The sequence below is a fragment of the Pelophylax lessonae genome, assembly GCF_965119305.1.
Source record: "Pelophylax lessonae genome assembly, chromosome: 6".
Classification (NCBI taxonomy): Eukaryota; Metazoa; Chordata; class Amphibia; order Anura; family Ranidae; genus Pelophylax; species Pelophylax lessonae.
In genome coordinates, this window is record NC_138773.1 from 186,894,687 (window position 1) to 186,909,490 (window position 14,804).

Sequence of the window (14,804 nt, forward strand, 5' to 3'; positions counted from 1 at the left end):
CACACTCCTCCTCCTCCTCCCCACACACACTCCCCCCCCCCCACATACCCACACACCCACTCCCCCCCCACACACACATACTCCCCCCCCCCACACACACACACACTCCCCCCCACACACACACTCCTCCCCCCCCCCACACACACTCCCCCCCCACACACCCACACACCCACTCCTCCCCCCCACACACACACTCCCCCCCACACACACACACACACACACTCCCCCCCACACACACATCCTCCCCCCCACACACACCCCCCCCCACCACACACACACACACACACACACTCCTCCCCCCCCCCCACACACACACTAACCCCCCCCACACACACACACACTCCTCCCCCCCCCACACACACACACACACTCCCCCCCCACACACACACACCCCCACACACTCCCCCCCACACACACTCCCCCCCCACATACACACACACTCCTCCCCCCGCACACACACACTACCCCCCCCCCCCCACACACACACACACACTCCTCCCCCCCCACACACACACACACCCCCCACACAACACACACCCCCCCACGCACTCCTTCTCCCCACACACACACACTCCTCCCCCCCACACACACACTCACATCCCCCCCCCACACACACACACCCCCCCACATACACACACACTCCCCCCCCCACACACACACTCCTCCCCCCACACACACACACCCCCCCACATACACACACACTCCCCCCCCACACACACACTCCTCCCCCCACACACACACTCCCCCCCACATACACACACACTCCTCCCCCCGCACACACACACTACCCCCCCCCCCACACACACACACACACTCCTCCCCCCCCCCACACACACTCCTCCCCCCCACACACACACACACTCCCCCCCACACAACACACACCTCCCCACGCACTCCTCCTCCCCACACACACACACACACACACTCCTCCCCCCCCCACACACACACTCATCCCCCCCCCCACACACACACACACACACACTCCCCCCCCCCCCCCCGTTTTATTAGTTTTATTAGGTATCAAAGAGACAGGAAAAATGGTAGAGGGAAAACATTACAATAGGGTCACAGAAAAAAGTATAAATCTTACAAAAATGTTTACTCTTCCCCTAACTAGTCGAAACACAAAGAGGTTTGGCTGGAAAGTCCTAAAGTGAAACTGTCGTGACAGTGTTGATACAAAAATAATGACAGCCTGTAAAACAAGATGCAGTAAATAAGGAATTGCCCCCAGGTGAGCCTTCTCTGAGTTTGTACTCTGTCATATACTATATGTGCCATAGTTGAAAACTCAGATCGTTTAGAGTTAGGGATCACATTTATCAGCGGCGCCTTGCCGCACCAGTGTGACTTTATTAGTATATGCCAATGTATGCATCAAAAATCGTTGTTTTTAACTTGAGTTGTTGAAACAATTTATTCAGGCTTTTTGTTATAACTATCTGGACGGTATGCTGGGGAAATATTTTATATACAGAGAAAGCTAGCATATGTGAAGTTTGTATGTGTAGCAAACATCTGCAGAGAATGCGCTGCAGATTAAATTCCATAAAGGGATATACCACTGTGTCCTTGCCATTTCAAGTTATCTAGTCAGATAACAAACACATATTTGCTAGTTATCCTAAATGAAAGTGCCCATACACTTATAGAATCATTAGCAAGTTCTTCTTGAAATTGTGATTCAAACAGAAATAACGCCATACCATACATACGTGTTGTATTTGGCATAGGATATGATACAAACACCGTGTTTTTTACTGGTCATGCATCATTCCGAGAAAGGGAACTCTGAAATCCGTGCCAAAAGAAAATGCAGCCAGGGGATAAGTCACCAATAGTAATGAGCTAAGGTTCTGGCTGAACCCACAGGAAACAGTCGCATGACAGTAGGCCAGCAGCCAATCAGCAGCGGCCGAGGAATTCCTCACCCAGCAGCCACATGTAACAAAGTGCTGGAGATGCTGGAGACATCATTGACCGGATATGGCCACAATGTCATTGCTATCATGTGACAATTTCATGCAGGTTTGGCATGAACCTTAGCTCATCACTAGTCACTGATTGCAAAGAAAAAAAAAAGTTGTTGTTTTTTTTACCTCCTAGGTATGGCAGGATTTTAACGGCACAAGTCTATGTATGATTAACCACTTTAAGACTAGAAGATTTTGCTGCTCAATGACCAGGCCACTTTTTTCAACTTGGCACTGCGCGATTTTAAAGAGGTTGTACACCGAGAAAAATTTTTTTTCTCTTCTTTACATCCTGAAAGAGAAACCCATAATGAGCTAGTATGCATTGCATAGTAGCTCATTATGAAATACTTACCTTAGAACGAGCCCCCGCCGTGCCGTCCGCTTACCTGTATGACGGGCGACATGTATAGTCGCCCGTCTTCCGGGATTGCGGCATCGGGCCATCTGATTGGCCGGAGCCGAGGTGACGTCACTCCCGCGCACGCGCGTGGAAGCCGACGGTCACGGCACGGGGCTCTGAAGGAACGGCACGATCTGCCGTTCCTTCAGAGCGCATGCGCCAGTGACGTCACTGGCTGCATTAAAGGTAAATATCTCCTAAACGGTGCATGTTTAGGAGATATTTACAGTACCTATAGGTAAGCCTTAATATAGGCTTACCTATAGGTACAACTTCCTGAGGAGGGTTTACTTCCTCTTTAACTGACAATTTTGCAGGCATGCAATGCTGTACCCAAACAAAATTTATGTCCTTTTTTTCCCACAAACAGAGCTTTCTTTTGGTGGTATTTGATCACCTCTGCACTTTTTATTTTTTGCGATTTTAATTAAAAAAAAGGAAAATTTTGCGAAAAATTAAAATTTTCTACTTTGACTGTTAAAAAATATCCAATTTATTCAATTTTTGTCATATATTTAGGCCAAAATGTATTTAGCTACATGTCTTTGACAAAAAAATTCTCAATGAATGTATTTTTATCCACTTTAAGACCAGAAGATTTTACCCCCTTCCTGACCAGGCCATATTTTGCGATTCGGCACTGCGTTACTTTAACGGACAATTGCGCGGTCGTGCGACGCTGTACCCAATCGAAATGTATGTCCTTTTTTTCCCCCCACAAACAGAGTTTTCTTTCTTTTGGTGATATTTGATCACCTGTGCGATTTTTAATTTTTGAAAAAAAGAGTGACAATTTTGAAAAAAAAAAAAACAATATTTTCCACATTCTGATATATAACATCCCCCCCCCCCCCCCCCAAATTTAAAAATCAAAATGTTTTAACATTTTATGCCAATTTGTTTTCTGCTACATATTTTTGGTAAAAAAAATCGCAATAAGCGTATTTTGATTGGTTTGCGCAAAAATGATTGCGTTTACTAACTACAGGAAAGATTTATGTCATTTTTATTGTTTTTTTTACTAGTAATGGCGGCGATCTGCAATTTGGCGGCGGACAGATCGGACACCTAACTGACATTTATGACACTTTTGGGGGGACCAGTGATATTACTACAGAAATCAGTGCTATAAATATGCACTGTTACTGTAATAATGACGCTGGCAGGGAAGGGGCTAACACTGTTGGTGATCAAGGGGTTAAATGTATGCCTCATGCTTACTGACGTGTGGGGGGGGGGGTTCTGTGACACAGACAAAGATCACAGGTTCAGCTATGCTGAATCCCGTGATCTCTCCCTGTCTGTCACAAAGAAGATCCGCCTGCTTTGTTTACACAAGCGGGCGGATCTTCTCACACTTTCCCCGATGAGCGGGGAAGAGAAGCGGTGATCGCCACCTCTCCTCCTCCGGCCCAACTCCCGGTGTGTTTAAACACAGCAGGAGTGAGCCTCCGGCGCCAAGACCACTAGGAGTCCAGCGACATAGGTCTACGTCGCTGGACCCAGGGGAGTCGCACTGCCGCAGTAATATTACTGTGAGCGGTCGGCAAGTGGTTAAAATATAAAGTTTACAAAAATTGATTTTTCCAAAAGACAACAAACTATTTGATGAAATCATGTTCATCAGTACATGAATCTTTTGCACCATCAACCCAATTACAATATAAAAACTTATATCCAGTTATATGTCTGAGCAGTATACATTTTATATTAGTTTCCATGCAAGACTCAACGCGTTTCTTGGACTTTAGTCCACTTCATTAGGAGCTTACTAGCGGGACATATGTGTACTTCACTGGATGGTATTGGGTGTAGGGAGAGCCAGACTAATACCCCCTAAGGGGACAAACAAGCAAAGCCCAGGACTATAGGAATAAAACCAAGGGATCCAGACAAAATTTTGTATATATGGTAAATTTTCTATGAGTTATATTTATAGTGAGTAGTTTACATGAATCACAGTATCTGATACATTATGGCATATGCCAAAAATAATTGGATTGATTCATTTAGCGTGTCATTAGGAGGCCCGTAACCATCTATAGTTGCTTAAAAAAAAAAAGAATTGGATTGGATCACTTAGCATGTCATTATGAGGCTTTTAACCATCTATAGTTGTTTAAACAAACACATTAGTAGTGTACGGATAAAGTTTGTGTGAATTCCTCCAACAGCATGGTATTGTTTGTGGACTCCCCACAGATGTACTTTCCCAAATACTGACTTACCATTAGTGATGTCGCGAACCTAAAATTCGCGGTTCGCGAACGGCGAACGCGAACATCGGCAAATGTTCGCGAACCGGCGAACCGGGCGAACCGCCATAGACTTCAATAGGCAGGCGAATTTTAAAACACACAGGGACTCTTTCTGGCCACAATAGTGATGGAAAAGTTGTTTCAAGGGGACTAACACCTGGACTGTGGCATGCCGGAGAGGGATCACGCAAAAAAAAGTTCTTAAAAATTATAATTTTTTGATAGAGAGCCAATTATTGGAAAAATTAAAAAAAAATAAAAATAAAAAATTTCTTTGGATTTAGCATCTGGGGGGTCTAAAAAGTGTACCTGTGAAGTTTCAGCTCTGTAGCATGTCCAGAACCCCTAAAAAACAGCATTTTTCTTATATTTTCAGGAATATGGCTTCTCTGCGGCTGGCTTTTACTCTTGCAGGCATTTAGCGGGCATTTTTTTAGGCAGGCATGTCATTTTTTGTATTTAGTGTCTGGGGGGTCTAAAAAGTGTACCTGTCAATTTTCAGCTCTGTAGCATGTCCAGAACCCCTAACAAACAGCATTTTTCTTATATTTTCAGGAATATGGCTTCTCTGCGGCTGGCTTTTTCTCTTGCAGGCATTTAGCGGGCATTTTTTTAGGCAGGCATGTCATTTTTTGTATTTAGTGTCTGGGGGGTCACAAAAGTGTACCTGTCAAGTTTCAGATCTGTAGCATGTCCAGAACCCCTAAAAAACAGCATTTTTCTTATATTTTCAGGAATACGGCTTCTCTGCGGCTGGCTTTTTCTCTTGCAGGCATTTATCGGGCATTTTTTTAGGCAGGCATGTCATTTTTTGTATTTAGTGTCTGGGGGGTCACAAAAGTGTACCTGTCAAGTTTCAGATCTGTAGCATGTCCAGAACCCCTAAAAAACAGCATTTTTCTTATATTTTCAGGAATACGGCTTCTCTGCGGCTGTCTTTTTCTCTTGCAGGCATTTATCGGGCATTTTTTTTAGGCAGGCATGTCATTTTTTGTATTTAGTGTCTGGGGGGTCACAAAAGTGTACCTGTCAAGTTTCAGATCTGTAGCATGTCCAGAACCCCTAAAAAACAGCATTTTTCTTATATTTTCAGGAATACGGCTTCTCTGCGGCTGTCTTTTTCTCTTGCAGGCATTTATCGGGCATTTTTTTAGGCAGGCATGTCATTTTTTGTATTTAGTGTCTGGGGGGTCACAAAAGTGTACCTGTCAAGTTTCAGATCTGTAGCATGTCCAGAACCCCTAAAAAACAGCATTTTTCTTATATTTTCAGGAATACGGCTTCTCTGCGGCTGTCTTTTTCTCTTGCAGGCATTTATCGGGCATTTTTTTAGGCAGGCATGTCATTTTTTGTATTTAGTGTCTGGGGGGTCACAAAAGTGTACCTGTCAAGTTTCAGCTCTGTAGCATGTCCAGAACCCCTAAAAAACAGCATTTTTCTTATATTTTCAGGAATACGGCTTCTCTGCGGCTGTCTTTTTCTCTTGCAGGCATTTATCGGGCATTTTTTTAGGCAGGCATGTCATTTTTTGTATTTAGTGTCTGGGGGGTCACAAAAGTGTACCTGTCAAGTTTCAGATCTGTAGCATGTCCAGAACCCCTAAAAAACAGCATTTTTCTTATATTTTCAGGAATACGGCTTCTCTGCGGCTGTCTTTTTCTCTTGCAGGCATTTATCGGGCATTTTTTTAGGCAGGCATGTCATTTTTTGTATTTAGTGTCTGGGGGGTCACAAAAGTGTACCTGTCAAGTTTCAGATCTGTAGCATGTCCAGAACCCCTAAAAAACAGCATTTTTCTTATATTTTCAGGAATACGGCTTCTCTGCGGCTGTCTTTTTCTCTTGCAGGCATTTATCGGGCATTTTTTTAGGCAGGCATGTCATTTTTTGTATTTAGTGTCTGGGGGGTCACAAAAGTGTACCTGTCAAGTTTCAGATCTGTAGCATGTCCAGAACCCCTAAAAAACAGCATTTTTCTTATGATTTTTAGTAGAAAACTAATGCAGTGTCTTTCCAGCTGTCTTTTTTTCTTTCTGGCAAGCTGAAATATGATATGCCAAGGCAAACATGCCTATCAGTTGAGCTATGACACAGACAACACTGCACACATGGGGAAATATGTAAAACAAAAAACAGGAAAAGGAAATTAGGTGACGGTAACAAAACATGATATTGTGATTGGCCAAATAAAAAGTCACCTCGCGATGAGGTCGCGCCAAAGTCGCGCTAAGTCGCGCCAAAGTCGCACTGGAAGCGACGCTACTTTAGTGGTAGCGGCAGTGTAAACCAGCACTAAAACATCCAGTGTGTGAATACGATCAGGTATGATGTTTTATCGGTCAAGTAGTGTAAGGGTTACGCCCGTTGCCCGCTTCACAGTGACAGACCAAACTCTGACAGACCAAACTCCCCGTTTAACAGTCAGTCAGTCCATTTGCACAACCGCAAACTCCCAATTTGCACAAGGTTGGATACCAAGCTAGCCATGTCCCGTTCCTTGTCCTCACTGACATCATTGAAGGTCTCTTCCTCCACCCAGCCACATACAACACCAAGGGTCCCCGAAAGGTGAGAACAAGCCCCCTGGGACGCCTGCTGTGGCTGGTATTCCACCTCCTCAAAGCCACCTTCCTCCTCTGACTTCTCTTCTTCAGACTCCTCTCTCTGCGTTGCCACAGGTCCAGCAATTGACAACGACAAGGCTGCTTCTGGTGGTGATGAGGACCACAACTCTTCCTCTTCATGCTCATCTACAGCCTGATCCAGTACTCTTCGCAGGGCACGCTCCAGAAAAAACGCATATGGGATGAGGTCGATGATGTTGCCTTGGGTTCGACTGACCACCAGGGTTGTCATCTCCGCAAAAGGACGCATGAGCCTACAGCCATTGTTCATGAGCATTCAGTAACGCGGCCAAAAAATACCCAGCTCCGCAGAAAGAATGAAAGAAAATGAATGTTTTTTTTTATGAAAAATTATCCTGCGGATCGCTTTTGGTCTGTACACAATGAAGCAACGACCTTATCATCTGGGGTGTGCCAACACAATCCTAGAGGTGATCGCTTCATTGTGATACGCAAGCCCCTTCACCACGACAAGGTAACGATCACGAAGGGGAATTGACACATGTATGTGCCTTTTTTTTTGTTTTTTGTTTTTTTGCAGCCACAGTGTAGCACCAGAGGCCAGAAAAATTAGGCATGTACACATGCATGAAAAAGTAGGTATTGTTGCAGCCGCTGCTGTAGCAGCGGCCTGAAAAATTGAGGTTTTAAGGCAGAAAGTGCACTAAAACATTGCTGCTTGAACCGTAGTTGGTGGCGGAGACGTCACGTAAGTCATCCGGCATGCAGAGAATGATTATATACAGCAGCGTGTGGACCATTTTTAGGCCAAGGCATCTCAGTCATCACCAGGCCTTTTTTAGTCAAATGCATCCCCCACTGTCAGTCCCTTCGGGATCCATGCCTCATTCATCTTAATAAACGTGAGGTAATCAAGACTTTTTTGACCTAGGCGACTTCTCTTCTCAGTGACAATACCTCCTGCTGCGCTGAAGGTCCTTTCTGACAGCACACTTGAAGCGGGGCAGGCCAGAAGTTCAATGGCAAACTGGGATAGCTCAGGCCACAGGTCAAGCCTGCACACCCAGTAGTCAAGGGGTTCATCGCTCCTCAGAGTGTCGATATCTGCAGTTAAGGCAAGGTAGTCTGCTACCTGTCGGTCGAGTCGTTCTCTGAGGGTGGACCCCGAAGGGCTGTGGCGATGCATAGGACTAAAAAAGCTCCGCATGTCCTCCATCAACAAGACGTCTGTAAAGCGTCCTGTCCTTGCCGGCGTGGTTGTGGTGGTAGGAGGAGGATTACTTTCACCTCTTCCCCTGTTGGATTCCCGTTGTGCTGTGACATCACCCTTATACGCTGTGTAGAGCATAGTTTTTAACTTATTTTGTAGCTGCTGCATCCTTTGCGACTGCCGGTAATTGGGTAACATGTCACAGACTTTCTGCTTATACCGGGGGTCTAGTAGCGTGGCCACCCAGTACAGGTCGTTCTCCTTCAGCCTTTTTATACGAGGGTCTCTCAACAGGCATGACAGCATGAAAGACCCCATTTGGACAAGGTTGGATGCCGAGCTACTCATGTCCAATTCCTCGTCCTCACTGATGTCATTGAAGGTGTGTTCTTCCCCCCAGCCACGTACAACACCACGGGTACCAGATAGGTGACAACGAGCACCCTGGGATGCCTGCTGTGGTTGGTGTTCCTCCTCCTCAAAGCCACATTCCTCCTCTGACTCCTCTTCCTCACACTCCTCTTCCAGTGTTGCCGCAGGTCCAGCAATCGATGGTAAGGCTGTTTCTGGTGGTGGTGATGGTGACCACAACTCTTCCTCTTCCTCTTCACGCTCATCTACGGCCTGATCCAGCACTCTTCGCAGGGCACGCTCCAGGAAAAAAACATATGGGATGATGTCGCTGATGGTGCCTTCAGTGCGACTCACTAGGTTTGTCACCTCCTCAAAAGGACGCATGAGCCTACAGGCATTGCGCATGAGCGTCCAGTAGCGTGGCAAAAAAATACCCAGCTCCGCAGAGGCTGTCCTAGCACCCCGGTCATACAAATACTCGTTGACCGCTTTTTCTTGTTGGAGCAGGCGGTCGAACATTAGCAGTGTTGAATTCCAACGTGTCGGGCTGTCGCAAATCAAGCGCCTCACTGGCATGTTGTTTCGCCGCTGAATATCTGCAAAGTGCGCCATGGCCGTGTAGGAACGCCTGAAATGGCCACACACCTTCCTGGCCTGCTTGAGGACGTCCTGTAAGCCTGGGTACTTCTGCACAAAACGTTGCACAATCAGATTCAACACATGTGCCATGCACGGCACATGTGTCAACTTGCCCAAATTCAATGCCGCCAACAAATTGCTCCCGTTGTCACACACCACTTTGCCGATCTCCAGTTGGTGCGGGGTCAGCCACTGATCCACCTGTGCATTCAGGGCAGACAGTAGTGCTGGTCCGGTGTGACTCTCTGCTTTCAGGCAAGTCAACCCCAAGACAGCGTGACACTGTCGTATCCGGCATGTGGAATAGCCCCTGGGGAGCTGGGGGGGTGCAGTTGGTGTGGAGCAAGACGCAACAGCAGAAGAGGACTCAGCCGAGGAGGTTAGCAAAGAGGATGGAGTAGGAGGAGTAGAGGAGGTGGCAGCAGGCCTGCCTGCAAGTCGTGGCGGTGTCACCAACTCCTCTGCAGCAGAGCCACGCATTCCATGCTTGGCAGCCGCCAGCAGGTTTACCCAATGCGCAGTGTACGTTATATACCTGCCCTGACCGTGCTTTGCAGACCAGCTATCAGTGGTCAGATGGACCCTTGCCCCAACACTGTGTGCCAGACGTGACATGATTTCTTTTTCCACAATAGAGTACAGGTTGGGGATTGCCTTTTGTGAAAAATAATTTCGGCCGGGTACCTTCCACTGCGGTGTCCCAATAGCGACAAATTTTTTGAAGGCCTCAGACTCCACCAGCTTGTATGGTAAAAGCTGGCGGGCTAAGAGTTCCGACAAGCCAGCTGTCAGACGCCGGGCAAGGGGGTGACTCTGCGAGATTGGCTTTTTGCGCTCAAACATTTCCTTCACAGACACCTGACTGTGGGCAGGTGACGAGCAGGAACTGCTGAAGGTGAGAGGCGGAGGGGCGGGTTGTTGATAGGGGGCATGGAGGACAGCAGTGGTTGACGTGGCTGAAGATGCTGGACCAGGAGGAGGATGGTGGCTTTCAGTTTGTGTGCTGCTTTTACTCATGTGTTGATCCCATAGGCGTTTGTGATGTGAGATCATGTGCCTTCGCAAAGCAGTTGTACCTAGGTGGGTGTTGGACTTCCCACGACTCAGTTTCTTTTGGCACAGGTTACAAATGGCATCGCTGATATCAGAGGCAGACACACAAAAAAAATGCCACACTGCTGAGCTTTGCAAGGACGGCATTCTGGTGGTGGCAACAGCTTGCGTTGATTGGCGTGCTGTCTGGCTGACCCCGGGTGCCGAATCTACATGCTGTCTGACTGCGCCACTAGCTCCTTGCGATGACCTCCTCCCCCTGCTTCCAACTCGTCTCCTCCTCCTCTCTGTCTCCCCATCTGAACTTTCCCCCTCTTCTTCTGCTCTTCGAGCAGGCACCCAGGTGACATCCACAGACACATCGTCATCATCAGCCGCTTCACTTGACAACTCAGCAAAGGCAGCAGCAGCAGGTACAACATCATCATCATCACAATGTACGTCCATGTGTATAATGCTGCCTGACTGAGACATATCCCCGTTATCTACATCCTCTGGCACTAATAGTTGCGCATCACTTATTTCTTCAAACTGATGTGAAAATAACTCCTCTGACGGATCAAGTGAAGCGGCTGTGGTGCTAGTGTTGGTGGTGGTGCCGGCGGGCTGGCGAGTGGTAAATTGAGAGGTGCCCGAAGCTGAGCTGGAGGAGGATGGTGCATTAAGGTTCCGAGCGGAAGCTGTAGACGATTGGGTGTCCTGTGTAAGCCAGTCAACTATGGCCTCAGAATTTTTTGAGTTCAGGGGCTGTGGTGGCCTCTGAACACTGGGCATTATTCTAGAGCCTAAGGAAATCACAGCACCACGACCACGACGGCCCTTGCGGGGTGGCCTGCCTCTGCCTGTCATTTTTATTTTAATGTGTTGTTACTGTTGTACTATGAGTGCAAGCTGCTGTGCCACCTTATATATCAGTGGTGGGTGGGCAGTGGCACAGTACACTCTCTGTGGACCTGACAGCAGTCACTGGCACCCAGGCAACTGCAATTTAAAAAATATATATTTTTTTTTTTACTTTGCAAGCTGCTGTGCCACCTTATATATCAGTGGTGGGTGGGCAGTGGCACAGTACACTCTCTGTGGACCTGACAGCAGTCACTGGCACCCAGACAACTGCAATTTAAAAAATATATATATATTTTTTTACTTTGCAAGCTGCTGTGCCACCTTATATATCAGTGGTGGGTGGGCAGTGGCACAGTACACTCTCTGTGGACCTGACAGCAGTCACTGGCATCCAGGCAACTGCAATTTAAAAAAATATATATATATTTTTTACTTTGCAAGCTGCTGTGCCACCTTATATATCAGTGGTGGGTGGGTGGGCAGTGGCACAGTACACTCTCTGTGGACCTGACAGCAGTCACTGGCACCCAGGCAACTGCAATTTAAAAAAATATATATATTTTTTTTACTTTGCAAGCTGCTGTGCCACCTTATATATCAGTGGTGGGTGGGCAGTGGCACAGTACACTCTCTGTGGACCTGACAGCAGTCACTGGCACCCAGGCAACTGCAATTTAAAAAAATATATATATTTTTTTTACTTTGCAAGCTGCTGTGCCACCTTATATATCAGTGGTGGGTGGGCACACAGTGGCACTGCAGTGGGCACAGTACACTCTGTGGACCTGACAGTCACTGGCAGCCCAGGCAACTGCAATAATAAAAAATATTTTTTTTTTCAATTTATTGCAACAAGATGCTGTGCCAACGTATATATATCAGTGGTGGGCAGTGCACTGCAGTGGGTACAGTGCACTCTGTGGACCTGACACAGCACTCACTGCAATTATGACAGAGAAAAAAAAAATATTTTTTAAAATGCCAGGTACTGTGCCTGTGCCACCCGAAATGAGTGTGGTGTGCACACAGTACAGTCTGTGGTAGGTCTGTGGCCTCTCACACACAGCGGGCAGGCAACTGCAGTGTACAATAGATATATATATATATATATATATATAAAGAAAAAAATCTATTACCTTACCAGCCCTTGAAAGGGCTTTTGGGGACACTATATATATATATATATGTATATATATAAAAATAAAAAAATCCTCAATTACCAGCCCTTAAAAGGGCTTTTGGGGACACTAGATAGATATAGATATATATATATATGAAGAAACAACTCAATTACCAGCCCTTAAAAGGGCTTTTGGGGACGCTAGGTATATATATATATATATATATAAAAAAAAAAAAAAACACAAATACCAGCCCTTAGAAGGGCTTTTTGGGGTGCTGATATTACAGCAGTAGTGGACCAAGAACACTGCAAGACCAGGAACACTGACTAACTGTCCCTAGCTTAACAGCAGCAGCAGCAGCAGCAGCTCTCTCCCTATTCTCACTACACACACTGCTTCAGAATGATCTAAGATGGATGCTGCCCTTGCTTATTTATAGGAGGTGGGAGGGTGTGGGAGGGAGGTACGCTGATTGGCTGGAAATGTGTCTGCTGACTGTAAAGTTCAGGGTCAAAGTTTGCCTCAATGATGTCTTATGGGGGGCGGACCGAACATCGCATATGTTCGCCGGCAGCGGCGAACGCGAACATGCTAAGTTCGCCGGGAACTGTTCGCCGGCGAACAGTTCTATACATCTCTACTTACCATATCTTTCTTTACACTTTGGCTTGTAGGTTCCCATCGTGATAGAGACAGGACATAGATTTCCTACAGTAGAACCTTCAGCAAGAACAGCACATTAGTAATATAATTAAATCTCACAAGACTAGATACCAGAGGAGAGGCTGCAGTGCCGTAGATCTCACAAATACAACTATGGAGCTATACCTAGACCAACATAAATGAAATAATTATATAACCCATGAAGGTGCCTCATCCATAAGTGATAATTCCTTAACCTCTGCCCATTTAAATGTGAAATCACATTAACAATATAGTAAAGTACGGTAAATAAAGCAGGCGATTTATTTTGTTAATCATTTTTTTCACATATTTTTTTTCACATACTATTATTAATTATTTTTAGATGTTGGTCTTATAATATTAATAGATTGATTAATTGTGGTCACTTGATAGGCACATTTTGGTTTATTGCATTATGTTACACTAGATTAATTACGATTTAACTGCGCCTGCTTTATTTACTTTACAACTATGGGGCTGTAGACACAAGAGAGCCTAAGTTACATACCAGGAAGTGCACTGCTACATTCCAACAGCAATTACAGATAAAATTGTTAATTTTTTACAGTATTGAAATTTAAATTTCAGTTGACAATTAACATTGCTAAATGTTCCCTATAACATAGAACATATTTACTTTTTGAATTAAGGTCTACTTTAGTGCAGTGAGATATGGCGTTCACTTCATATTTTTCTAATTGAAGTTTGACATAAAATTAAATGATCCAGAATCAATACGTATTTTTCTGACATGGATTTGTTTCTTTTTCAGGACCGGCCAAGCAGTTACCTCTGTTATTCAACATAGGGAAAAATCACTTATCCTACGGCATCAACCTCCATTCTTTGGAAAGTACAAGGTGAATTACCGTATATACTCGAGTATAACCTGACCCGAATATAAGCCAAAGCACCTAATTTTACCACAAAAAACTGAAAAAACGTATTGACTCGAGTATAAGCCTAGGGTGGGGAAATGCAGCAGCTACTGGACCCAACTGGACCACAACGAGACCCAAAACAGGGGCTGCAGGCTTGGTGCAGGGGCTGTGGGCATGTTACAGGAGATGCAGGGCTGTGGGCATGGCACAGGAGATGGTACAGGCATGGCACAGGAGATGGTACAGGCATGGCACAGGAGATGGTACATGCATGGCACAGATGGTATAGGCATGGCACAGATGGTACTGGCATGGCACAGATTTGGCACAGATTTTACTGGCATGGCACAGATATGGCACAGATGGTACAGGCATGGCACAGATGATACAGACATGGTACAGGAGATGCAGTGCTGCGGGCATGGTAGAGGAGAATCACCTGTACCATGCCCGCAGCACTGCATCTCCTGAGGAGATGCAGGGGCTGCGGAGGAGTCTCAATTACCTTTCCGCCTTACATTTAAAAATGGCGCCGCCCAGCGCCAACACATCACTGCACATGTGCCGTCTGCCCGGGAATAGCCAAATGTGTACAGGCTTTCCCGAGCGGCGCGGGCGCATGCGCACTAACCGGGGAAAAGGTAAGTGAGACCGTGACTCGAGTATAAGCCGAGGGGGGCTTTTTCAGCATAAAAAAAACATGCTGAAAAAGTCAGCTTATACTCGAGTATATACGGATACGGTATGTGGTACTGATTATATCACTCCTGGAGACATGGTATACCACTCATGGTA

At 46.1% G+C, this 14,804-nt stretch overlaps 1 protein-coding gene across 1 annotated transcript in view; it reads left to right on the forward strand.

Annotated features, from left to right (window-relative positions):
- Positions 1–14,804, forward strand: part of LOC309557971 (aldehyde oxidase 1-like) — a gene marked incomplete at its 5' end in the record, with an annotated part of 174,120 nt that overhangs the window by 121,072 nt on the left and 38,244 nt on the right. The window contains one exon of the mRNA XM_082260860.1: positions 13,901–13,988. Coding sequence (XP_082116986.1) covers positions 13,901–13,988 — 88 coding nt within the window. The remainder of the gene's footprint in view (positions 1–13,900; positions 13,989–14,804) is intronic.